This window comes from Vulpes lagopus, chromosome 1 (assembly GCF_018345385.1).
Source record: "Vulpes lagopus strain Blue_001 chromosome 1, ASM1834538v1, whole genome shotgun sequence".
NCBI classification, from domain to species: Eukaryota; Metazoa; Chordata; class Mammalia; order Carnivora; family Canidae; genus Vulpes; species Vulpes lagopus.
The window spans coordinates 535,236-559,559 of NC_054824.1; the positions used below are offsets into that span (position 1 = coordinate 535,236).

At 55.1% G+C, this 24,324-nt stretch overlaps 1 protein-coding gene across 3 annotated transcripts in view; it reads right to left on the minus strand.

Annotated features, from left to right (window-relative positions):
- Nucleotides 1-24,324, minus strand: part of FAM120B (family with sequence similarity 120B) — a 90,557-nt gene that overhangs the window by 16,013 nt on the left and 50,220 nt on the right. For all 3 annotated transcript variants that reach the window (XM_041746402.1, XM_041746408.1, XM_041746393.1), the window contains 4 exons: nucleotides 13,250-13,456; nucleotides 12,044-12,152; nucleotides 10,306-10,398; nucleotides 5,630-5,681 (listed from right to left, as the gene is read on the minus strand). In XM_041746402.1, coding sequence (XP_041602336.1) covers nucleotides 5,630-5,681; nucleotides 10,306-10,398; nucleotides 12,044-12,152; nucleotides 13,250-13,456 — 461 coding nt within the window. The remainder of the gene's footprint in view (nucleotides 1-5,629; nucleotides 5,682-10,305; nucleotides 10,399-12,043; nucleotides 12,153-13,249; nucleotides 13,457-24,324) is intronic.

Consider the following 24,324-nt stretch of genomic DNA (forward strand, 5'->3'; position numbering starts at 1 on the left):
CTTCTTTTTTATGGCTACAATCTGTGTATATGTACCACAATTTATCTGTTCATCTGTTCATGACACTTAGGTTGTTTCCATATTGGCTACTGTGAATAATGCTGCAGTGAACAGCAGCATTTCTTTAAGATACCGATTTCCTTTCCTTTGGATACATATATCAGAAGTAGGCCTGCTGGACCATACGATAGTTCATTTTTAATTTTTTGAGGAACCACTGTTTTCGACAGTGGCTCTATCCATTTACATTCCATCCATGGTGCAGAGAGTGCCCTGTTCTCCACATCTTTACCAATGCTCCTTGTCTCTTGTCTCTTTGATGATGGCCATTCTAACAGGTATGAAGTAATATCTCACTGTGGTTTTGATTTGCATTTCCCTGATGATGAGTAATGTTGAGCATCTTTTCATGCACCTGTTGGCTATCTGTATGCCTTCTTTGGAGAAATGTGTATTCAGTTCCTTTGCCTCTGTTTCAATTGGGTTAAGATTTTTTTTTTTTTTTACTATTGAGTAATAGTTATAATAGTTGAGTTATAATAGTTATAATTGAGTTATAATAGTTGAGTTATAATAGCTCCTTATATATTTTAGATATTAACCTCTTATCAGATCTATGGTTTACAAATATTTTCTCCTGTTCTATAGATTGCCTTTTCATTTTGTTCAGTGTTTCTCTTCCTATGCAGAAGCTTTTTAAGTTTGATGTAGTCCCACTTATATATTTGTTTTTCTTGCCTATGCTTTTGATGTCATCCAAAAAATTATTTACAAGACCGATGTCAAGGAGGTTATTCCCTATATTTTCTTCCAGGAGTTTTACAATCTTAGGTTTTATGTTTATATCTTTAATCCATTTTTGTGTAAGGTAAGGGTCCAATTTCATTCTTATGCATGTGGATGTTCAGTTTCCCAACATCATTTATTGAAGAGACTGTTCCTTTCTCCATTGTGTATTCTTGGAATTCCTGTTGAAGATTAGTTGTCCAAAACAAAAATATGAGATTTTATTTCTCTCTATTCTGTTCCATTGATCTATGAGTCTATTTTGAGGCAAATGTCACATTATTGTGATTACTTGAGCTTTATAATATAGTTTGAAATCAAGAAATGTGACGCCTTTAGCTTTGTTGTTCTCAAGATTGTCTTGGCTTTTTGGTGGGATATTCTGTGGTTCTATACAAATTTTAGGATTATTTGTTTCATTTCTGTGAAAAATGCCATTAAAATTTTAATAGGGATCGTACTGAGTCTGTGGACTGCTTTGGGTAATATGGAGATTTTAACAATATTAATTCTTCCAATCTATGAACACAAAATATCTTTCCATTCACTTGTGTCTTCAGCTTCTTTCATCAGTTTCGTAGTTTTCATTAGATGGCTCTTTCACCTCTTTGGTTAAATTTATTTCTAAAAATTTTATTTGTTTTAAGGCTACTATAATTCTTTTCTTAATTTCTCTTTTGGATAGTCTGTTGTTAGTGTATAGAAATGCAACAGATTTTTTTATATCAATCTTGTATCTTACAACTTTACTGAATTAATTTAATAGTCTCAACAGTTTTTTGATGGAGTCTAGGATTTTCTATATAGATGACATCATCAAACAGATCTAACTGCCTCCTTTTCAATTTGGATGCCTTTTATTTCTTTTTCTTGCCTAATTGTTCTGGATAGAATTTCCAGTACTAGGCTGCATAGAAGCAGTGAGAGTGGACATCTTTTTATTTTGGCGTTGTTTTTAAGATTTGTTTATTTATTCATGAGAGACACAGAGAGAGAGGTGCAGAGACACAGGCAGAGGGAGAAGCAGGCTCCCTGCAGGGATCCCGATGCAGGACTCGATCCCCGGACCCTGGGGTCATGCCCTGGGCCAAAGGCAGACACTCAGCCACTGACCCATCCAGGCGTCCTGAGAATGGACATCTTGCTCTTGTCCCTGATCTTAGAGAAAGAGTTTTCAACATTTCACCACTGTATACGATGCTAGTTATGGGTTGGTCATATGCAGCCTTTGTTGAGATACACTCTCTTTACACTTACTTTGTTGAGAGCTTTTACATGAAAGGATGAAAAAGTTTGTAAACCTATAAAGAAAACAATACAGCTGAAGGCAGAAGTAGACAGCAGTATGACAATAGCCCATTAGAGGAATCTAATACCCCACTTTCAACAATGGGTGTATCATCCAAACAGCAAATTAATAAAGACAGATTGAACTTGAATTGCACTTTAGACCAGATGGACCTGACACACATCTGTAACAAGAGAAAAATACACACTCTTCTCAAGCATACAATATTCCTCAGGATAGATTATACATTAGGCTATAAAAACAAGTCTTAAAAATTTAACAAGATTGAGAGTTAGAGTGAACCCTGGGTGGTTCAGTTGGTTAAGTGTCCAACTCTTGATTTTGACCCAGGTCATGATCTCAGGGTTGACATGGAGCCCCACGTTGGGCTCTGCACTGGGTGTGGAACCTGCTTAAGATTCACTCTCTCTCTTTCCCTCTGACCATCCCGCCTCCAATTTAACAAGATTGAAATCATGTCAGGTATAGTTTCTGATCACAATGGTGTGAAACCAGAAACCAGTAAGAGGGAGACAAGTGGAAAATTCACAAATCTATAGAAATTGAACAACACATTTGTGAACAACCAAGAGGTCAAGGAAGAAATCAAAAGATACCTTGATACAGACAAAAACAGAATACAACCTACAAAAACTAATGGGATGCAAAAATAATATGTTGCAACCAAAGCAGTTCTAAGAGAGATGTTTATAACAGTAAATGCCTATGTTAGAAAAAAGAAACATTTCAAATAAACAACCTAACTTTACACCTCAAAGAACTAGAAAAAGAACATACTAAGCCCAAAGATAGCAGAAAGAAGGAAATAACAAAGCTTAAAAGAAAAATAAAAAAAAAAAAAAATGAGACAAGAATGACAATAAAAAAGATAAATGAAACTAAACTGGTTTTTGAAAAGATATACAAAATTGACAAACCTTTAGAGACTGCCCAAGAGAAAAAGACAGATGGCTCAAATCAAACAAAGCAGAAGAAATTAAAACTGATACTACAGAAGCGACTCCTATAGACACTTACATGCCAACAACTGGACAACCTAAGAGAAATGGACAAATTCCCAGAGAAGTACAACCTACCAAGACTGAATAAATATGAGACAGATAATCTGAACAGATCAATCAATGAGAAAGGAGATTGAATCAGTAATGAAAAACCTTCCAACAAATGAAAATCCAGGACCAGATGGTTTCACTAGAGAATTCTACCCAACATTTAAAAAAGAATCAATGCCAATTGTCAAACTCTTCCAAAAAAAACCGAACTAGAAGGAACACTTCCAAACTCATTTTATGAGGCCAGCATACGCTGACATCAAAACCAGTCAAGGACACTATAAGAAAACTACAGGCCAAACACCCTGATGAACAATGATGCAAAAACGACAAAATACTACCAAACCAAATTCAACAGAACATTAAAAGGATCATACAGCACAATCAGTGGTATTATCCCTCGGAAGCAAGGATGGTTCAGCGTATGCAAGTCAATCAACATGACACACATGTTAACAGAATGAAGGATAAAAAAAATCGCACGACCATATCAATCGATGCAGAAATGGCATTTGACAAAATTCAACATCCTTTTTCTTCCCAAAGATCCCACCATATTACATCGTGAAGTGTCCTCCAAATAAAGAAATGTGAAATTATATTTAATTATGAGTGATAAATATAGTTTTATTTTCATTTTTAAATTAATTCATGGACATTTTATCAGAAGACTAGGCTGCAGGGTAACTAAGTTACATGACAACAAGATCACAGGAACTTCCTGCACTGGCCTTCTCCAAACATGAGAGAGACCGTACAAACCCAATGACGTGCTGAAGCTTGCTAATGACCACAAACACTTTACTGACAACTTAGAGTTCAGATATTATAAAGGGGGAACACAGTTTTCATGGGGGTCTACTCTTTTAGTCTAAGGGATGAGAAATTTATTTCAAAGTTATAAAAATAAGCAGTAAAGAAATGAAATTTCTAGAAGCAACCGTGGTCTCAAATGACCAGAAACGAAAGGAAGAGAATGTTGATATTCAGACAGGAAACTCCGTAAGTGGAATGAGACAAATGTATTTCTAACGATGGGAAATCAGGTTGAGGTCCTACAAGACTTACAGGGGGAAGGAACGAGATACGCAAATGTCCTTCAGAAGGACTCGTAGGAAGTGGTGAGGATGTTTCAAACGTAAGACCTGCAAGCAGAGCAGCTGGAGACCGTAACCCTGTTTTGGCAAATACTAGATGGGATTCTAAGGTCAGACAAAGCCAGGCGCTCCGCACACTAGAGCTGTCAGGGTACTTCATCAAACGTGGTGTACACCCTGGACTGCGAATACGCTCAGGGCTCGTTTGGTTTTTACAGACAGCAACAACGGGCGTGTCTACCGGGCACACGTGCGAGCCTCTGAGCGTGCGCGGAGCCTCCAGAGCCAGGGCGTGTGGTGCGAACAGGCCGCTAACGCAGGGTCTGCCTTCTACCTTCTAAATATAGATTTCTTTCCACGGTCAATACCCCAGAAGTTGAGCTCAGTACAATTACAATTCTTGAAATTTCAATTGTCTAAGAATTCTTCCAAGAGCTTGGATGTATCCGGAACATTTTTTAAAGACAAGAGCCGTTCAGTGCTCAGAGCAACAAAGGAACCGCCCGTTAGTGGCATCATAAACTGAGCTTCCTGCCACTGAGCTACGGCCTCTGCCCCGCACGCCCCTGCAGGCCGGCCTGAGGCTGTCTGTGGGCTGGGACCCAGGCCTGCCTCTCACGCTCTGCTGTCAGGAGCTCGGAGCGGGAGCTCGGCGAAAGTAAAACGGAAAGGAAGGTTGGGCAGGAGCAGCCCGTGGGCCACACGCCTCGAGGACTCCCAGGCAGGGCCAGGCCCCCCACACAGAGCTGGCTCTCCCGCCAGGAAGGCCACAAGAAGGCTGTTACCTCTTTTTCTGTGTTTGTAACTAGAAACAATTCTTGGACTATCATACAGCCACGGGGCACCACGTCTGCAATCCTTACAGTCTTTGCAATCCAGTGTTAAGTTTTTTTCAAAAGCAGGAGGTAGTAAGATTCCAACTCACTGAAGAAAAACCAACCGTCCCTCATAAACACAGATGAAGAGATTAGGGGGAAGATGCTTACAAGCGTTCGGGGCACAGAATCAAGGACAACCTCTGAAAATAAGTCAACAGAGCGTTCTATATGGTATGAGGGAGAAGTCACCAGAAAGGATGTTCTTTTTCACGAGAAGCGAGGTCTGGACCTCACAGGGACGAGGCTGCAATGCTGCTCTGGGTGCCTCGCTCCTAAGGGGCGTACAGGGTGGTCAGGCTGGACTGCACACCTCCTGCTCTCCATGCTTGCTCTGAAGGAGGCAAACTCGCCTGCACACCAAGTGAGCTGGGCCCCATGCCAGGAGTCAACATCTGAATTCTTTTAAAGTTTAGCAACTGATATGAAAGGTTTATGTTATAAAGACAGATGCTCTACTTCCATGTTCGATAAAGCCGATTTATTCTGAGGACAGAGGTGTGCACTTACCCAGAGGAGGAGGAGTATCTTCTCCAGGGGTCAGGCTCATACTGTCTACTTCCTGCACCAAACACATGAAAACCAAAACTAAGTTAATCACGTTTCTGTAACACTCGAACAGAAAACACCGCACTTTCTCGTGTAAAACGACACGCTGAGTTGTATTTGGGGGCAGTGCTGTATTTTCTTTTCCGCTGTGGCCACTGCCACAGAGTCTGTTGCACAATTATTTCCATTAGAGTAGGAAGCAATTAATTACGAGGTGGCTCTTCCGGTACGAGGAAGCAGCGTCCAAACTGCTGCTCCGACGCCAGTGCAACCCCACCAGGTGCCCAGTGTCTGCTGCCAGTGCAGACGGCTCCCGAGGGCGCCCCCCACCCCACCCCGTGTGGCTCTTCCACAGCTCAGGGCAGAGCGCCCGTCCCAGGGCCCTGGCCACACGTCACCTTCCGCCACCAGGAGTGTCGGGAAGAGCCCGAAGGGAGCCAGCCCGCCAGGAAACAAGGCGGTGGTGGCTTCACATTCCCAGGGTAACACTTTTCCTACAACGCTTCCCAGGCCCTGCGGGAGGCGGGAGGCGGGAGGCGGGAGGCGGGAGGCAGGAGGAGGGCAGGGGCTCTGGCCAGCGCTGGGAGGAGGAGCCGGTCACAGCAAGGCCACCATGGGGTTTGCAGCCCCACCGTGTTATCACAGATGATCAGAGACACTTTTACAACAGCCCGGCCTCATCAGGGTTACACCAACAGTGGAAATCTGAAGAAATCACAAGCAAATGCGATTTGCTACTGCCTGTGGAATTTAACACATCACTTCTCACCAACAGCGAGGAAGAGGTTAAAGTGCTCTCACTTCAGCTGCTTTGAAGTCCCCGCCCTCCCCCGCCCCTGCCGGGAGGCCAGGAGGTCTCACCTCTGCTCCAGGGGTCCCCTCCCAACTCCCAGGCCAGGAAGCAAATGCTTCACAGAGTGGGGGCCTCGGCCTCTCCCAGCCAGCCGGGCCCCTGCTCCCCCATCCCCCTCCTCCCCTCACAGGGTTCAGCACACTCATTCTGAGGCAGTTGTAGTTTTACTTAAGAGTCTTGTCTGCCCAACAGGATCAGAATATCACACGAACTCAGCTGATAAAGCAGCAGGAGCAGCAGGGTGCGAGAGGGTGGACTTCGTTTTAAAAGAAGTTTTACTGTGGGTAAAATGCTACCAAATAGCATCACATGCTGCAGAGAAATCGCCCTGAAAGAGAAGTCAATGGACGCGGCAAACGTCATTGTTGCCTTATTTTAAGAAATTGTCACAGTCATCACAGCCTCTCGCCTCATCACGAGGCGAGACCCTCCACCAGCAAGACAGTTACAACTCGCTGAAAGCTCATATGCTGCTTAGCACTTGTTTAAGCAATAAAAATATTACAACTAAGGTAAAAAAAAAAAAAAAGAAAGAAAGAAAGAAAAGAGTCTTGTCTGTCAACTGCGCCCAGGAAGTCCTGACAACGTTCTCTCCAGACGACTTATGTGTCTCTAAAAAGTACCAAAGGGCAGGTCAAAGGCAGACACGCCCCAGCAAACAGTCCGTGGCCGAGTGGAGACGCCGTCGTTCTCTCAGTGCTGAGACCGAGGAAGTGACCACCTGACCTAACCAGTGCCCCGTCCAATAAAGGACGTTTTATGTGTGTGAACATGCATCTACCCAGAACCATCTGGAATCGCAAACACCCTGGTACCACCAGTGCAATTCCTGTGGACGTTTCTCCACATGAGCTAAGACACGCTGTCCTCGCTCAACTACCTTCCTGCCAGAGACCCGATCTCTCACACCTCATGCCCGGACTCTTCTTTTTTTAGTTTTTGAGCACAGGAGGAGACGTTACGTCAGCTCAGGTGGGCGACACAGTGGCTCAGCAGGCCGGTGTGTTCCGCTGTGCCCGCCGCGGCGCCCCGGGGCCGCAGTGACTGTGCTCCCGAAGCATCCCCGTCCCCAGGTTCTCCAGTCTGCTACTGGCTCAGCCCTCACTCGACCACCTCACCTTCGACCTGAGGCCTCCCGGGGCACGGTTTCAGCCCCAGCCCACCCCCGGCACCACCATCCCCTGGCTTCCGTGTGACCACCTGGTCCCAGCCCTGAGCAGGGATTCCCTGCAAACCCCGGCCCCTGCGAAGCAGCCTCAGGCTCTGGCTGCTGCGTCTGGTTCCCTGGTTTCTACAGAACCAGAACAGAAGCGGTACAACGTGCTCGTCTGGGCCTAGCACCCGGTCGGACAAACATCCCTGAGCCTTCCAAACGTTCCCTGAAGTTCAGGAGGGTCACCTGCGTGGGGGATGCTGGGAGGGGGGAGCCCCGTCTGCGTGGCGTTCACCCCGGAGGCCGTGGGATCCGCTCGGTCCTAAGGGGGGAACCCGGGGCAGCAGGCTCCCTCCCTCCCTCCTTCCCTCCGTCCAGGGAAGAGGACAATCGTGAAGACGCCCTCCAACAACTACTGCTCTGAGCGGCTCGACTTCAGGGGCCCAGGAGGGCCACTCACCCGGCTTCCTGCAACCACACACCTTGCTGCCCGGGCTGGATGCTGAGGACACGGCGGGGAGCACCGCGCAAGGAGCGTCTGCAGGGACGCCGCTCATCGGAGGGCAGCCTGGGAGTGCGCACACGTGGGGGCTGCGTGTCATATGGCACACGTCACTGCCACGGGCCGGGGGTGAGTGTGCTCACGTCACCGCAGACACACGGTCACTCTGCACCTGTGCCCAGCCTTCGCCTGCAGCCCCGTCGCCCTGACTTGGTGCTGTTGCATCTTCCCTGACTTCCTGGAGACAAGCCAAGACGGAGGCCACGTTGGGGGGGAACATGGAGCAGGGACAGGTGGCTCTGGGGACGCCCGGCAGCCAAGCCGCCCGAACATGCCCAGCACACCTCCGCTCGCCCCGCTCTCCCACGATAGGAGGGGCCGGGCCGGCTCCGTGAGCCTGCCTGGGACAGGATGTACCGACAGGGCCGCAACCCCAGTCTGCTCCAAACCCGCCAGGCACTTACGCTCACGCTCCACACAGTCTTGTGCCTGAATTCAAACCCTATCACTATTGCAGAGAGGAGCCTAGCGCTAAGGAGGGCAGGCTCGGGCCCCGGGGGGCAGTCTGGTGACCAAGGGACGTCTGTCCAGGAAGGACCTGGAGCCAACCCCAGGGCTCTGAGCAGTGCTGCGCGGCCCTGGAGCACCTGCCCTCCGCCGCCTGCCCAACTCCCTTCCTGTGAGCCTCCCTCCTCAGGCCTCGGCCTACATGCCCCGTTTCAGAAAGACCCTCTGGATCCCTCTGTGAAGACTGCAGGGTGTGTGGGAGCGGGGTAGGGGTGGGGGGATGCTCAGGCTCCGTGCGGGAGGAAGGCTCCTGCCCCTCCCCACACAGCTCTACGCAGAGGTGCACAGTCCCCACAGGCAGGACCCCACGGCGCGGAGCCCCCAGGCCAGAGCTGTACCCGCTGCACGGACGGACCCCCAGGGCTCAGTGGGCTGCTGTCCACGAGGGTCAGCACCAAGCAGGCCGAATGCCCCCCATGTGGACGCGAGCCCACGGCAGGGGTGTCACGGTCGGAGTCTAGGCAACCTGACGAGCCCTCGTGTTCCCGGGGGCCCCTGTCTGCAGGTCAGCTCAATCGACTGCAGCACCTTCTAAACTAAAAGCAACCTCAAACACGCCTGACACAGAGACAGCATCCTCGAGGGCACTCACGCTGCGCTGGCAGCCACACCTGGCAGTCTGGGTGGGGTCCCGCACGGCTGTCCCGGAGGAGGTGGGGGGAGCGTGGGGCGCTGCCGCCCTCACTGGGCCAACTATCTCAGAGCCCCAGGTGTCAGTGGGCGGCAGGACGGGCGAGGTGGACTCTGCAGGTCCCACCAGGGCAAAGCACAGCAGCTCTGACCCTTACTCGACTTCTCTGTCCCCAGGCATGAGCGTTTCAGGGGTGCCCAGCATGAGCTTTGGTCTACCCTGAGCTAACGGCGGACCCCCGAATTCTGCCAGAAGAAGAGGCACCCCCGGAGACAGTCTCCGATTCCCCTGAGCGGCCTCGCGAGGGCAGAGGTGCAGGGCCCGCTGCGTAGCAGGCGGGAGACGCGCAGATGAGGACAGGAGGGTCCACTTTGGAGCTCGCGAGAAGCCACCCTCAGTGAAGTCTGTTGCAAGGATACAACCGTACACCTCAGGTAATACCGAAGTCCCCACAGCTACGCTTTGAACACCCTAAGGAACTCTGAACCTAAATACCAGTGAGGTGTTCCTGTGTATTTAAAATGTAAATCACTGCGTATGAAACTCCGCCTCACACACGGAAACCAGACACCTGTGCTACCCAGGCAGTAAGCCAAGGACGCGTTTTACTTCCTCGATCACCCAGGAGGGTCTCATTTATAAACCAGAACGTAGAAGACGTCACAATGCTCTGTCTCCGCTGGAAAGACGTGTGTGCCCGAAAGATCACAAGAGCCCTGCTCTGAGATGATAAAGAACAGAGTCCTGACGCATAAACCAGGCGGCAGGAGCAGAGGGACAGCAGCACCGGGCTTGCAGATCGCTGGTCTCCTTCACAAAGTAACCACGTGGGAGTATCAGGATGTTCAGTGTTTGTTTACGTGTCAAGCTGACCCGCCGCCCCAGCAGCAGCCCGCCGCCAGCCCCCCAGGAGCACCCCGCGGCCTCTTACCTGGTCCCGAGTCCCTCCAGTGCTGTCCTGGGTCTGCCCGGCTGCAGCCAGAGCTTGTCCTGTGGGAGCCAGATCCCTGCCTCCCCCAGCGGCCTATGGGGACACGTCGGCATGTTAGGAGGCGGCCACAGGCCTTGCCCCAGATGACACGTGATCTCTCAGAGCAGCGAGGCGGCACCAGGTCCGCGCTTCTCAAAATTCTGGTCCTTAAAGCACAGGGGAAACCCTTGAAAAATGTGGACTGAGGGGCCCTAGCTGGGACGGGGGCGGTGGCCGTGTGCATTTGAGCATGTCCTCCAGGAGACCCCGTCCCCCAGGAGACCCCGTGTAGGCGACAGGCCAGCAGACTGGCCGACGCTGGGCCAGAGCTAAGGCGCTTTAGGAGATCACCCCAAAGCAGGGCCCTTGGCCGGTCGTTGGTTCATCACCAGCAGTGCTCAGGCTCTGGACAGGCAGGGGGTCCTAGGGGCCCAGGGGGTGAGGTAGGGGTCCCAGGGGCTCAGGGGGCAGGGGGTGCAGGGGGCTCTGGGCAGGCAGGGCGTCCCAGGGGCTCAGGGGGCAGGGGGTGCAGGGGGCTCTGGGCAGGCAGGGCGTCCCAGGGGCTCAGGGGGCAGGGGGTCCCAGGGGCTCCGGGTAGGTGGCGGGTCCCGGGGCTCGGCCTCCCCACACTGTCCACACACCCGACCACCCAGCGTTCCCGAGCTCCGACACCTCCTACCACAGGCCGTGAGCAGAACGCTGCACATCTGAGCTGCAAGGTCCCCAGTCCTGACCCTGCACAGCTGGCAGGACAAAGGGAACGGGCTGACAAGTGGGCAGGACAAGGGGGGTCTGTGACTCCCGGGAAACGGAAGGAAGCCCCTCTCTGACCCCACACTCTCCTTCCAGCACCTGGTGGTGACCTCGCGACCCGGCAGCCCTCAGAACGAGCCCCCGCGGGCGGCCCAGGGCAGGAACCAGGAGGGTTCTCTCTCTCCCAGGGAGGAGGGGCTGCGGGTGACGGGCACAGGCCCTAAGGGAGGGGGACGTGAAAGAACTGGACTCCTCAGCATGCGGACGGACCCTGCCAGCTTCTCTGCCGCTGGTGGGTGAGACATGCTGCTGCCCACACAGGCCGGCGGCGCAGCCGAGGGAGCTGGCAGCACAGCTCCCCGTCCCTGCTGCGGGGGCTCAGGTGACCTGTCGGGGACACTTTCCTGGAGGTGACCGCAGCTGCCTGAAGCCCCCACGCTGGCTGCTCTACCTTAAGGAGCAACGTGTGTGAAATGAGAACAGAAGCACTTCCGAGCTCAACTACTAGGCTCCCGCACACGGCGGTGGGGCAGGCCTGGGCCACCAGGGTACACGGCCCACGGGAGCCCCGCCCCACGGGAGACGGTCACCTGGGAGCCCCGGCCCATGGGAGCCCCGGCCCACGGCGGCCCCTTCCCGAGGATGAAAGCCCAGAAACACCGGGAGCGCCCCTCCTGCCCGCGCCTGCGGCGTCTGTGGCCTCCGTGGCCCGAGGCCGGTCCCCACGGCCTCCACCGGCTTCCATGGGGCTGCGCGCATCCGGGACAGGGCAGCTCCCTGCGGCCACGGTGGCTCATGGTGCAGGGCCCGGCCCGCTCAGCCCTCTGCGGCCTCTTCCACGGTCGGGGTCGGGGTCGGGGACGGGGACGGGGACCGCACCTCCACCTGCCGCCCACCTGCGGGCCGAGCGCCTCCTGCCCCCGCGCCTGCGCCCCGCGGTGCCCACCTGGCTGGTGCGAGCGCCAGTGCTGCCGGCTCACGATGCGCCTGTTCTCCTTTGCGCACGCCTTGCACACGACCGACTTGAGTGCGTGGAACCTGGTGAGCCGGGACCTCTGCAAGCAGAGCGGACACATGAGCAGCGCGGGCCACGGGGACCACGGAGCCCTGGCCGCACACGGCCTCCGCGTCCCGCCCCGGCCCTTCCCTGGGTTCAGCGCTCGCCCCAAAAGGGCGCGGTTCCCTGGCGACGCCCGGGCCACCACAGCCCTTCCTGGGCGTGACCCCTCAGGAGAAGCAGCGGCGGGCGAGGGACGGCCTGCCTCGGTGCGAGCTCACGGCTGACATGTGGCCCCACCGGCCTCACCCCTTTCAAGCCACACCTGCGAACCCGCAGTCACCTTGCGCGTGGCCGTGACTGAGACATGGGACCACCGCGTGGGGTGTGCGCTGCTGACCCTTTACCATTCCATGCCCGGGCACGAGCGCCACCTGAGCACCACCCTCCCTCGTGACCCTGCAGCCACCTGCACACGGCACCAGCCGTTCCTGAACCCCCGGGACACCCCGGGATGTGCTGGGCCGAGGAGCAGGGATCGCGGCACGCCTCCCAAGGTTTGCATCCGATGTGACGCTCCTGTGCTCTGCCCCCACCTGGTGGGTGCCCTCGGGCCGCAGGGTCTCTCGCACACCTGCAGCTGTCCTCACACGCTCCCAGAGCCGGGCGCAAGCCCCCGGAGACCTCCCAGGGTCACGACAGCAGCCACGGCCCCTGCAGACCGGAGCCTGCAGGGAGTATTGTCAAGTAAAACCGGCCGTGACTCCTACTGAGTTTGTCTGACGTCTGCCAAGGCAGCTCTGGGGCCACAGTCCCCTCAGTTCGAGAAGGGTGGAGAGGGCCGGGGGGACCGGATGGCGCTCCTCGCCATCGCTCAGCAGCTGGGCACTCGAGCCGGGTGGCAGGACTTGGGGGACGCTAGGAGATACGCTAGGACCTCCCCGTCCGTGCCTCTGCCTCCCTGCAGGTACTGCAGCCCTCCCTCGGAACTGCGGTAACCTCAGCCACGTCGCCAGCCGTCAGCGTTAACTGTGCTAAATTCCAAAGCCTGGGGACACGTGCGCCCTGCGCTGCGACAGCCAGCCCCATGCGTGGCCGCGGGCTCTGGGCACCTCAAGCCCCTGGTTCCCGAGCAGGAAAACGCTGTGCACTCACGTTGTGCTCCACGAGAGCCTCTGCCGCGTACCCCTTCTCCGACTGCAGGTACTTCTGATGAAAGAGCTTCCCGTCGAATACGTTCCAGGGCATGAAGTCACTCGTCCTCCAGGGGAAGCCGCACGCGCTGTTGACCAGGACCAGGGTGGTGAGGCCGCGCACCAGCAGGGAGCCCAGCTGCACCGCTCGGGAGTCGATGTAGTCGAGCTGCGGGGCGCAGACGGAGAACGGGGAGTCACACACGTGGGGACGTGCACCCTGCGCCTTGGCGCTGTGCCCAGCAGCCCCTGGGAGCCCCGCGGGTCATGGGAGCAGCACGTGCACACCCCGACACCCGCCAGGCCTGTGGACACACACGGCCCCTGAGCCACTGTCACAGCAGGTCAGCGCGGCACGGCCAGGGCAAGCCGCAAGGGCGCGTGCTGCGGGTGTGTGCACCTCCGAAAACCTGTCTAACAGCGCAGCAGAGGAAGAGGATCCAAGGTGCCATCGGAGACCCTGGTGGGTCACACTGCGTTCTACAAAACCACGCTCAGCCGTTCAATTACAAGCACTAATCCCTCGGAGGATTGCTGAACAGATGATTTTCTATGAATTAAGGTCGTACGGATGTAGAATAGTTCTTGTTGTCAAACACACACTCCTGCTGTGCCCTGGTGAGTGCCGGCGGCCGCTCACGCTCCCAGGGTCCTCGCCGCCGACGGCACACGCGGACTCGTACCCAGCAAGTGGCCACAGGCCTGGGTCAACGAGGTCAGCCGCCGTGTGTCCGTGTCTGGCTGACCCGGGCTGCTCAGATACACCGTGGCTACCCGGACGTCACTGCGCGTCCAGTACAGGTCACAGCCAACCTAAACCGTGACCAAAGTCACGGACGTCCTACCCCCTCACAGGTCACCGAAGGGAAACTGATCATCGTCTGAAGAAAGTTTCCATGAACTGCGATTACCCCAGAGTTAACCTAAGGTTTAACCAAAGTGTAAAACCACAACTTTTTAAACTGTCCTAAAAAGAGTGAGCACGGAGGGGTCTGGTCACGGTGGACGTGCCAGGCCCTGTGCTCAGCAGGCGCCTCCAGCGGGGGCAGCGACGGGGGACAGGCTGCCGCCCCGCGTCCAAGGCACACGCCATGGGGCCGTCGAGGACCACGCTGCCCCCGCCAGGAGCCAGGAGCTGTGAGTGGCAGCGGAGTTTAACTGAACCGCAATCAAACACTCAGTTTGTCAGATGCCCTGGGCACACGGCACTGAGCAGCCCCCTCTCCTGCCCCACCGTGGGCCGGCGCCCTGGCTCCCGGGCCCAGGGACGGCTCAGTCTGACCAGCCAGTGGGACAGGGGCCCTGACACGGAAGGGGCGGCTTTCCTCTGCGTGCCCGGGCGCCCCCGATGGCGTCAGCTCTTGCTCGTGTCGGCGTTCGTCCTCCTGGACCTGCCTTACAGTAAGTCATGAACGAGGTGCCAGGGCCCCACGTGCCAACCGTGCAACCAGCGGCCCCTGCCGGCCTCCCTCGGAAGGCAAGCACCACCCAGGCCCCCACACTCTCCAGGCCGGGGAGCCCCCCAGGACACCACTGGCTCTGGCTCCTGCGGGTGACGCCCTGGGTGAGGCTGCTCGTGCCCCGAGCGCTGCCCGTCCCCGGGGCCACTGTGCGGGCTGCACAGGCAATGCTGGGATCCCGTGCACGGCTTGGGGGACTCCGGGCACCTTTACACGGGGAGTCTGCTCAAGTTAGGTCCTTTCAGAGATCTTCTGCCTGTCAATGTGGAGATTTTGTACGACTTATTTTTCGCTATTTCATGCCTTTTCTTTGACGTTAGCGTAAACATAAAAAATCAGGGGTTACTTTTACTTGCTACCGTTTTATCGAATACGTGTGGGTTGTGCGTACTGACGTGTGTAGCACCCGCTGAGTTTGGTCACCAGTGCTAAGGCCTGCTCCATAGAGACGACCTTCTGTCCACAGTCACGCCCTCCGTCAGCGATGATAAAATTCATGGATTTCTTCCAGACCCTGTACCTTCTACTTTCTTCCTCGGCCTGCCCTTCTGGCCAGAGCTCCCAGCCTCACCGGGGTGCTGGACGGAGGTACCCCGACTCACTCCCTCTAGAGGCAAAGCTCTCAGGACCTCGCCGTTACGGACGCTCTCTGCTGCAGATCTTAACCTTTCCGACATGAAGGAAGCGCCTTCCAGCCTGAGTTTACTGAGTTTTCATCATGAGCAGGTAGTGAATTAAACCACATACTTTTTCTGCATCCATTAACAAAAACATACGCTTTTTCTTATTGTTATGGGGAATCACACTGGTTTTCAGAGGCTAAATCGGCTTTGTACCAGGTTTACATATTGCCACATTCAATCTGCTAATATTTCGTCTGGAAGTTCTGAATTTATTCTCACGCAACAGCATGGCCTGTAACTTTCACGTGGCCTCAGTCTTTGGTACCAGGCTCTGCTGGATCGACAGCCCTGACGCTGCCTCTTCCCCGGGTTTGCGGGTGCTCACCGGGAGCCATCGGGGTCTGTGGCTTCCCTCAGAGGCGACGTCTTCAGTAGATTCAGAACCATTAGGTTCTCTACCCTCTCAGTTCAGTCATGTTATGTTATAGTTTTCAAGGAATATATTTATTTTACCTAATATCCTAAATTTATTGGTATAGTGTGTTCCTAATATCCTCTCATATCTTTTTTTTTTTTTAAAGATTTTTATGGATTTGCAAGAGAGAGAACGGGGGTGGGGAGGGCACAGAATCCCAAGCGGACTCCACGGGGAGCGCAGGGCACGACTGTGGCTTGATCCCACCACCCTGAGATCAGGACCTGGGCCAAAACCAAGAGTAGCCGCTCCACTGGTGGGCGCCCCACTGACGGCCCCTTTAGTGCCCACGTGACTACAAGGACGCCCCCTTTCATTCCTCCTAGGGGCCACTTGTGTTTTCTCCTCCCCTTTATTGATTCTTGCTCGTCTATTATCGAACCCCCTTTGGGTCTGATCTGCTCATTTCAGGTTCAGAGACATCCGCTCACAGGCTCTCGAGGTCTCTTCTTTTCAAACACATTCATTTAATGCTATAAATTTTCTTCTAAGAATGACTTTTGGCTTCATCTGTTAATTTCAATATTACTATTTTCACTGTCATTTGAATTGTTTCATAACGTCGACTGTGACTTTTTTGCACCTATGAGTCACAAATATATTATTTAACTTTCAAGTAATTGGGAGAGTTGGTTTCTGTTGTTGCTGGTTTCCAGCTCGTTTGTACTGTGGTCCGAAGGCAGAGGGACGGCCTGAGCGTGCGGCTGGGACACCACGAGCACCGCAGGGTGCAGGCCAGCCATCCGCGTGCACACGCCGTCCGGCAACTCTGGGAGCAGCTCTCTGCCCACGAGGTCGGGCGCTCGTGGTGCCCCCAGACGCTGGCCCTTAGGACGCCCCTCCGCTTGCTCCACGCTCTGCAGCGCCCGGATGGGTCGCAGCAGGACTCAACACGGTCTCCGTAAAGGGCCAAGACGGGATCGCTCTAGGCTCTGCTGGCCTCGTACTATCTCTGTTGAACGTTCTTCTGTTAGAAACACTTTAAAGATGTAAGAACCGTTCTTGGCCGCAGGCCGAGCCGGCCCACGGGGCCAGGGTGCTGAGCCCCGTTTTCAGGTCTGCCTCCGAGGTGTTTCTCTTCGTGGTCCCACGAGTCTTCGTCTCGAGTGGTTTTGGAGCTGCCCGTGCTGGGTCACAACGCGCTCCTGGTACCGAGCAGCTAAGTCCCCGCTCACCACACCAGTCTCTCTGGCTGACAGCACAGCTCACCGGTGCCCTCACCTGCCAGTGTCTGGGTGTCCGTCCCTCCATCTCAGCTGTCTGTCTGCTGGGCGCTACACGGCTGGTTTGGGATTTTTGCTTTGCAGTGAGGACAGGTCACAGGAAGCTGCCGAGATGGTATGGAAGGTCCCACGGACACAGCATCGTTCCCCGTAGTGCTAACCCCCTCCCTTCCACAGGACGGCACAGGACGGGCGACAGGCCCTTCCGCAGGGGCAGACGTGTGTGGGGTGTGCGGTCGTGGGCGGCACCGTCCCATACAGAGCTGCTCCCGCCACAAAGCCTTCCCTCGAGCTGACTGGAGTCACCTGCCCCGCCCCAGCCCCCACCCTCCAGCCGTGGCATTCCAAGTGCAAGGCCGCGGGGGGCACGGCTTCCTCCCTCCGCACAACCCCGAGGTGCGCTCATGTGGCTGCGTGTGTCAAGCCCCCCCACCCCGCAGCGTGGATGGGCCAGCTGGGTGGAGCGTTTGTTTGCCTGTTTAAGGACATTTTTCTTGTCTCCGGCTCTTGCCGTCACACGTGCAGCTGCTGAGAATGCTCACGTCCGGGTTCGGGGGGAGCAGGTCTTCGTTTCTGTGGGACGAACGCCAAGAGGGGGCTGGGGTGCCGGGACGCCGGGGCACGGGGTAAGCGCGCGCTCAGCCACTCAAGACCTGTGCGCCTGCCCGGAGTGGTCCCCCTCGCGGAGGAGACGGGCCGCGAGGACGCCGTGCGCCGTCTGGCTGCTCTGACACCTGCACGCTGGCCCCTCGCGGCGGCGCCGGTGAACGCCGCAGGGCTGCCCACCTGCTTCCGGGCCAACACCTTTCCCAGTGAAATGTCTGTCTGTCGCCCACGTTCTGAGCAGACGGTTTGGTTTTCACTACTGAGTTTTGAGGCTCCTCGTGTTTTCTCCTCACAGGACGTCGTCAGACGTGTGTTGACAAGTATTTCCTCCCATCCCGTAGCTTGTCATTCCTTATTTTTACAGACCAAAGGTTTTTAATTTTGATGAAGTCCAACTTAATAATTTTTTTATGGATCATGCATTTGATGTGAAACCTAAGAATTCTTTACCCAGGCCCAGATTCCTAAGTTTTCTGTGTTTTGCCCAAGTTCTGTGTGGCACATTCTGCATGTAGCTCAGGCTTCTACTCGACTTAATCTTTTGCACGAGTGGGGAGGTGAAGGTCATGACTCCTGTTTTGTCCGTGGTCGTGCAACTGCTCCAGCACCACCTGTTCACAAGATGTCTGTGCTTCGCCAACGCCGGGCAGGCGGCAGGGCCTGTGTGGCCCGCTTGGGTCTCCGACGCGCGGCCACTCCGGGTCTTGACGGGTGTAGTCCCGGAGCAAGCTCTGTTATCAGCTATGCTCCTCCCGCGTTATTATTCCTTTTCAGAACCGTTTTGGCTGCACCTTAGTTCTTTTGCTCTTCCTAGAAGTCTTAGAATAATCTTGTCGTATCAATAACAACAAAAGCCTTGCTGGGATTTTGCTAGGAACTGTCCACCAGCTCGGGGAGAAGGGAGGCTCCGCGGGGCCGACGTCCGTGAGGACGGCGTGTCCGCCTGGCTGGGAACGTAAGCCGCCCCTGCCTGCTTCCGCCAGCTTTTCGTGCTTCTCAGCACACAGACACTGTCCACGTCTGTGAGGAACAAGCTAAGCGCTGTTACCCCTTACACTTTAGTATACAGAGACGCAACCGTGGTCCGTTCTGTGCCGATCTTCAGCCTGAGACCTTGCTGAACTCACCAAGTGTTCTGATAGATTCCTTGGGACTCTGTGTGCAGTCGTGCCGTCTGCAAAGTGGGACCGTTCCGTCCCAGGTGATCTGGATGCCTCTTATCCCTTTCCCGCCTCAGGGCACAGGCCACACGCGCGGGCTCCGTGCTTATGCTCCGCGGGCGGCGCGAGGGCACGTCGGGCCTTAGTCGCCGAGACGGACACACCCGGGGGGCCGCCCGCGGTGCTGACTGGCGAGCGTCATGTCGGCTGCAGGGAACTGTAGATATTCTCTGTCGAGCTGGAAAGGGTCCCCTCCCCTCTTCCTACTCTGCTGGGGTTTTATCACAAATGGCTCTTGAATTCTGTGAAATGGCTTTTCTGAGTACTTGATATGATCATGTGATTTTCCTCAGTAGCCGAGGACAGAATTACACAGATATTTGAACTCTGAATCAGCCATGCATCCCGGCAATAAACCACCCCACTTGCTCATGGTAGATACTTCTTTTACACATTGCTTGGTACGACCTGCTAACGTTTTGTGAAGGATTTCTGTGTGTTCATGAGGGACAGTGGCCTGACATGTTTTTGTTTTGTTTTTGTTTTTTTTTAAATTCATTTATCTGGTTTTGGAATCAGGGTAGTACTGGCCTTGCTGGGAATTATTCCATCTTCTCATGCTTTCTGGAAGACAGTGCATAGAACTGGTATTAATTCTTTGAATGCTAAAAATAATTAAAAATAATTTTAAAAAATTCTTTGAATGCTGATAGGTGGATCCAGTGAAACCAACTGGGCTACAGATGTATTTTGGAGAGAGTCTTAAAAACTAAGACCGGGATCCCCTGAGCGGTCATCTGGCCGTGTAGACTATTAGATAATGGGTGGACTGCAGCCGTTGTGCTCTGGGGGCTCTGGTCCACTAGGGCTCCCCTGCTCGATCTGTGCGCAAGGCTGCCTGGAGCATTCCGCTAACCCTTCTGCTCGCGACAGCCTGTGTGACACCTGGGCTACTCCTGACCGTGGCCAGTTATGTTTTCTCCTTTCTTACCAGGCAGAGTCTGGAGCAAAGGTGGCTCCCAACGCTCGGCTGATCTTCCTGGGCTTGTTTTCTGTAATCTTGACTTAGTAATTTTTTATGACTCTTTCAGCCATCTGATACTTTAAGATTAAAAAAAATTTTTTTTTAGGTCTTCTATTTGTCTTTAGCAGGAAAATGCATCCAGACTACCTCCGTCTCCCACTCTGGAAGACAGCTCCAGCGCTTGGTCTCTACCAGGATTCTCAATACTTTCCTTATCATGAACAATTTCGGCAGCCTGGGGAAAAAAAAAACCCTACAGATCTGTCCCAGAGTAACATTAGATACAAACAATAAAATAATAAGCTTATAAGACAATTAATCATAAAGAACTATAGTTTTAAAAATAACATAAATTTACAATGTAAGAATTTACCCATTTCTTTGTATATCTTTTTATTTATTTATTAAGATTTTATCCAATCACTTGGAGGGAGACAGTGAGCGAGTGCACACAAGCAGTGGGGGCAGAGGGAGAGGGAGAAGCAGACTCCCTGGCGGAGCAGGGAGCCCCTCGTGGAACTCGATCCCAGGACCCTGGCTGGGATCACGACCTGAGCTGAAGGCAGATGCTTCACCAAGGAGCCCCCCGGCGCCCCTCTGTGTATCTCTAGGTAATAAGAGAGAGCAGCGGGTATAGTGACTAATCTGGGCACAAGGATGACAGCAAAGGACACACACTGGTCTCTACAACTATAGTGAGACATGGGATCCTCCAAGATTCCTACGGGTGACACCGATGCAGCTGCTGCTATTATTACTGTGATTTGTTGACTCTGTCTTAAAGGAAATGAGGAATTTCAGTTAGAAGTTGGTGAAAATAAAGATGTATTTTTTTCCTGTTATCCCATGCACAACAGCAATTCTGGGCATGACGAAAATAAACACACGGCGCCAGGTGAGCACTTTAAATAGATGGGCCACGAGTCCTTATGTTAACGCCGGCTTTGCCGGAAGGCTTGCAAAGCGTGCTGAGTATAATTCCGACAGACGTGGGCATTTTTGGAACCTCTACTACATTTTCATTATCAGGCACTAAAAATAAATTCTAAACCAAGAAAAACACATTAAATCAGAAATAAAGTCACAGTCCTGAAGGGCTGGGGGTGCTGATCATTTCATTTCTCAATCACTTCCCTTTGGACCCCCACTTTGCGGGGCTCCATTCTTGGGGCTTCTCCGCAGCCCTTGGGGGCGTGCAGGGTCAGGGAAGGCCACATGAGCCCTGAGAGATGCGCACCCCGTGGGCCATACTTCAGGGGGACACATCCTTGTCCCCCCCTCAGGTGTCTGAGCACCCGTGCCTGCACCCGGCCGGCCCTCAGCCCAGGGGCAGCCTTCCCCCCTTGCCACCCCCAGGCCCCACCGCGAGGAGGCCCCACTCTCCAGAACCTGCTCCAGTGCAAGTCCAGCACGCACGTCCTCATCCTTGTCCTCCTGCCTGCCCCCCGCCTGGGCGCCCTGCCCCTGGGGCCGTGTTCCTGGCTAGCTCCCTGCCGTCCTGAGGGAGCTGTTCTCAGGGGCCCCCACGGACAGCCTGACGCTAATGTCCTCCTCCCAACGTGGGCACGTCTGCCACATCCATCTCCAGCGCCAACACTCCCCATGCTCAGACGTGCAGGCCCCATGACCCACACACACCTCACATGTGACCGTGTGCCGACCAAGGCCCTCGTGTCTCCCTGGGACCCCCGACCGGGACACAGCATGCTTGCGCCTGGGTCCTCCCCTGGGCCCTGCCCAGCCCACCTCCCGGACGCTTCTCACGGTCCTGTCCACTCGCACCCCATGCTTGGCCCCTCGCCTCTACCTGTTGAGACCGCACATGAGGACCCAGGGCTTCCTGTCCCTTTGCTGCCCGAAGCCCCGACCACACCCCCGGGGAGCCCCAGCTGTGAGCAGAGCCACTTCTTCAGTCTCTAAGCTGCACAATGAACCCAACCAATTTCTTTGCTCCCCGCAAGGCCTTCCTGTCCTGCCCTACTCTCCCCTCCGATCCATCAAATTCCAGCCTGGAGGCACAGGCCCTCCCGCCCCAGGAGGCCGCTGCTCACCTGTCCCGTGCCTGCTGGGACCCACCCTCCCGGGAAGGCCGCCTTCCTCTCCTGCACGCCCAGGCCCGGTCTGGCAGTGAGTGAGTGAGTTTGCTGTTCCAATACGAGAATGTGCTAGATGCTGCTGCTGCCCTGCAGATGGATGGGTGGAGGGCTCTGTATTAGGAAACGGCTTGACTCCACTCCAGGACACGGTGCTTATGGGCAAGGACAGGATCACTGCCCTCCCGTGCGTGTGCCTGTGACACGGGCGAGCTGTGACCCCACGCGGGCCAGAGGCCACGGCAGCCCGGCCTGAGCACAACCCCGGCCCGGGGTGCTCGCTGGTCCAAGCCGGGATGCAGGCCCCAGCACGGCTAACGCTGCAGGAGGGCCCTAGGCCACAGCCACTGCAGGAGAGCCAGAGCGGGGTGTCCCCGTGCCAGCCGAGGGTCGGGGGGAGATCACCCACCTCCTGAGGCCTCCATGGTCTAGTCTGGGCCCAGGGAGTCAGGGCAGTGGATGAGCTGCCCGAGCGAGGCTATCGTGAGGGCCCCGCCCTCCAAGAGCTCCAGCCTAACAGGACGAAGGCATCTTCTCCACCCCAACATGACAGACTGCGGTCCCCCCAAAGCCCTCCTCTATCAGCCTAGATGCCGCATCGCCCTGTGCCACGCCAGGGGCAGAGGAAGGATGGTAACACGGCAGCGTCCGCACGTCCCTGGGCACCGCGTGGGGAACCAGAGTCTGCTCCTGGGAAATAACCAACCTCAGGTGACAGCGTTCGCTCCAGAGATTAGAACGTGCTGAACTGAGTCGGGCATCTCCTTACGCTGGGTCACATCTGTATCCAGGCCACAGTGCACAGACTCGTACACACGGGGCTCCGGGCACGGGCCCTGACTGCGGCAGCGCCCCGCAAACAGCACTGAAGGCCCACGCCGGACGTCCCCGCAGACAAACACAACGGCCACCCGGCCGCATGGACATGCTACCCCAGGGGAGTCGGCATCAGCGGGCCTGGGGCTCCGGCTTCTTGTTTGCAGCCGTCCCGACACCCGCTCACACTAACAAGAAGACAATTTCTCTATTTCTCCTGACGTCTCACATGAAGGCCCCACAGCAAAACAGAGAAGCACAGCTGACTGAAGGCCGGGCCAGCCTGCTGGGAACTCCGGAGCCTGAGGAACCAGGACGGGAAGAGCACGGCCTGCGAGGGTCCCCAGGGCACGGCTCCCTGCACCCATCCCAGGGACCCCTGCAGACCCCCCACGTCCTCATCCCCCACTGAGCCATGGGGCACCCACCCCAGGGACCCCTGCAACCCCCCACGTCCTCACCCCCCATTGAGCCACGGGGCACCCACCCCAGGGACCCCTGCAACCCCCCACGTCCTCACCCCCCACTGAGCCACGGGGCACCCACCCCAGGGACCCCTGCAACCCCCCACGTCCTCACCCCCCACTGAGCCACGGGGCACCCACCCCAGGGACCCCTGCAGACCCTCCACGTCCTCACCCCCTGCACTGAGCCACAGGCACCCACCCCAGGGACCCCTGCAGACCCACCACATCCTCACTCCCCGCACTGAGCCCCTGGGCACCCACCCCAGGGAACTGCTCCCCCGCCTCCACTCCTACATCATTGCACATCAGGGTGGCATATCCACCTCTGCAGCGACACGGTCAGACCTGCAGCCACCTGAGAGGATACAATCTACTCACAACTGTACAATTACTGAAAGAACCAGGTTCACAAGAACCATAACAGACTAGTGTTTGCAAGAAACAGGAGGAGGCAACACTGGAGGATCAGCTGTACTTCCACTGCTCTCCTTCACCGCCTGCACCTCTGCTCACCCGGGACATCCCCCATCAGCACACGCCAGCAACAGGGGCTACAGTCGGTTCTGGGTTCTGACTTCCCGACATCCTGCCCCTGGGAGAACTTCAGGCTCAGATGTGCCACAGGCAGGACGTGTCGGAGCAAGAGCGAGGGGCAGGCCCTGGGTCAGGAGGGAGAAGGCACAGACCGCCCCCACCCGGGCAGCATGAGCTGTAGCTGCGGGCGCGCCACGGCCCGGGGGGACACACTGCGGGGCACCCCTGTCCTGTGGGGGCAGCAGGGGACAGGCAACAGGACAAGTACATCTCAGGGACCCCATCCCTCCACCCCGGCACACTGCTGCCAACCTGTGCAATGCGGTTTGGAAAAGGAAGGTTAAGATGCAAAGTATGTTGGGCCCCTGGTGGCTCAGGGGTTGAGCATCTGCTTTCAGCTCAGGGCGTGACCCCGGGGTCCTGAGATCGAGTCCTGAGTTGGGCTCCCTGCAGGGAGCCTGCTTCTCCCTCTGCCTGTGTCTCTGCCTCTCAGGAATAAATAAAATTTAAAAAAAGGACACAAAGTATATCCTAAGATTTGTTTCCATTGTAGAAA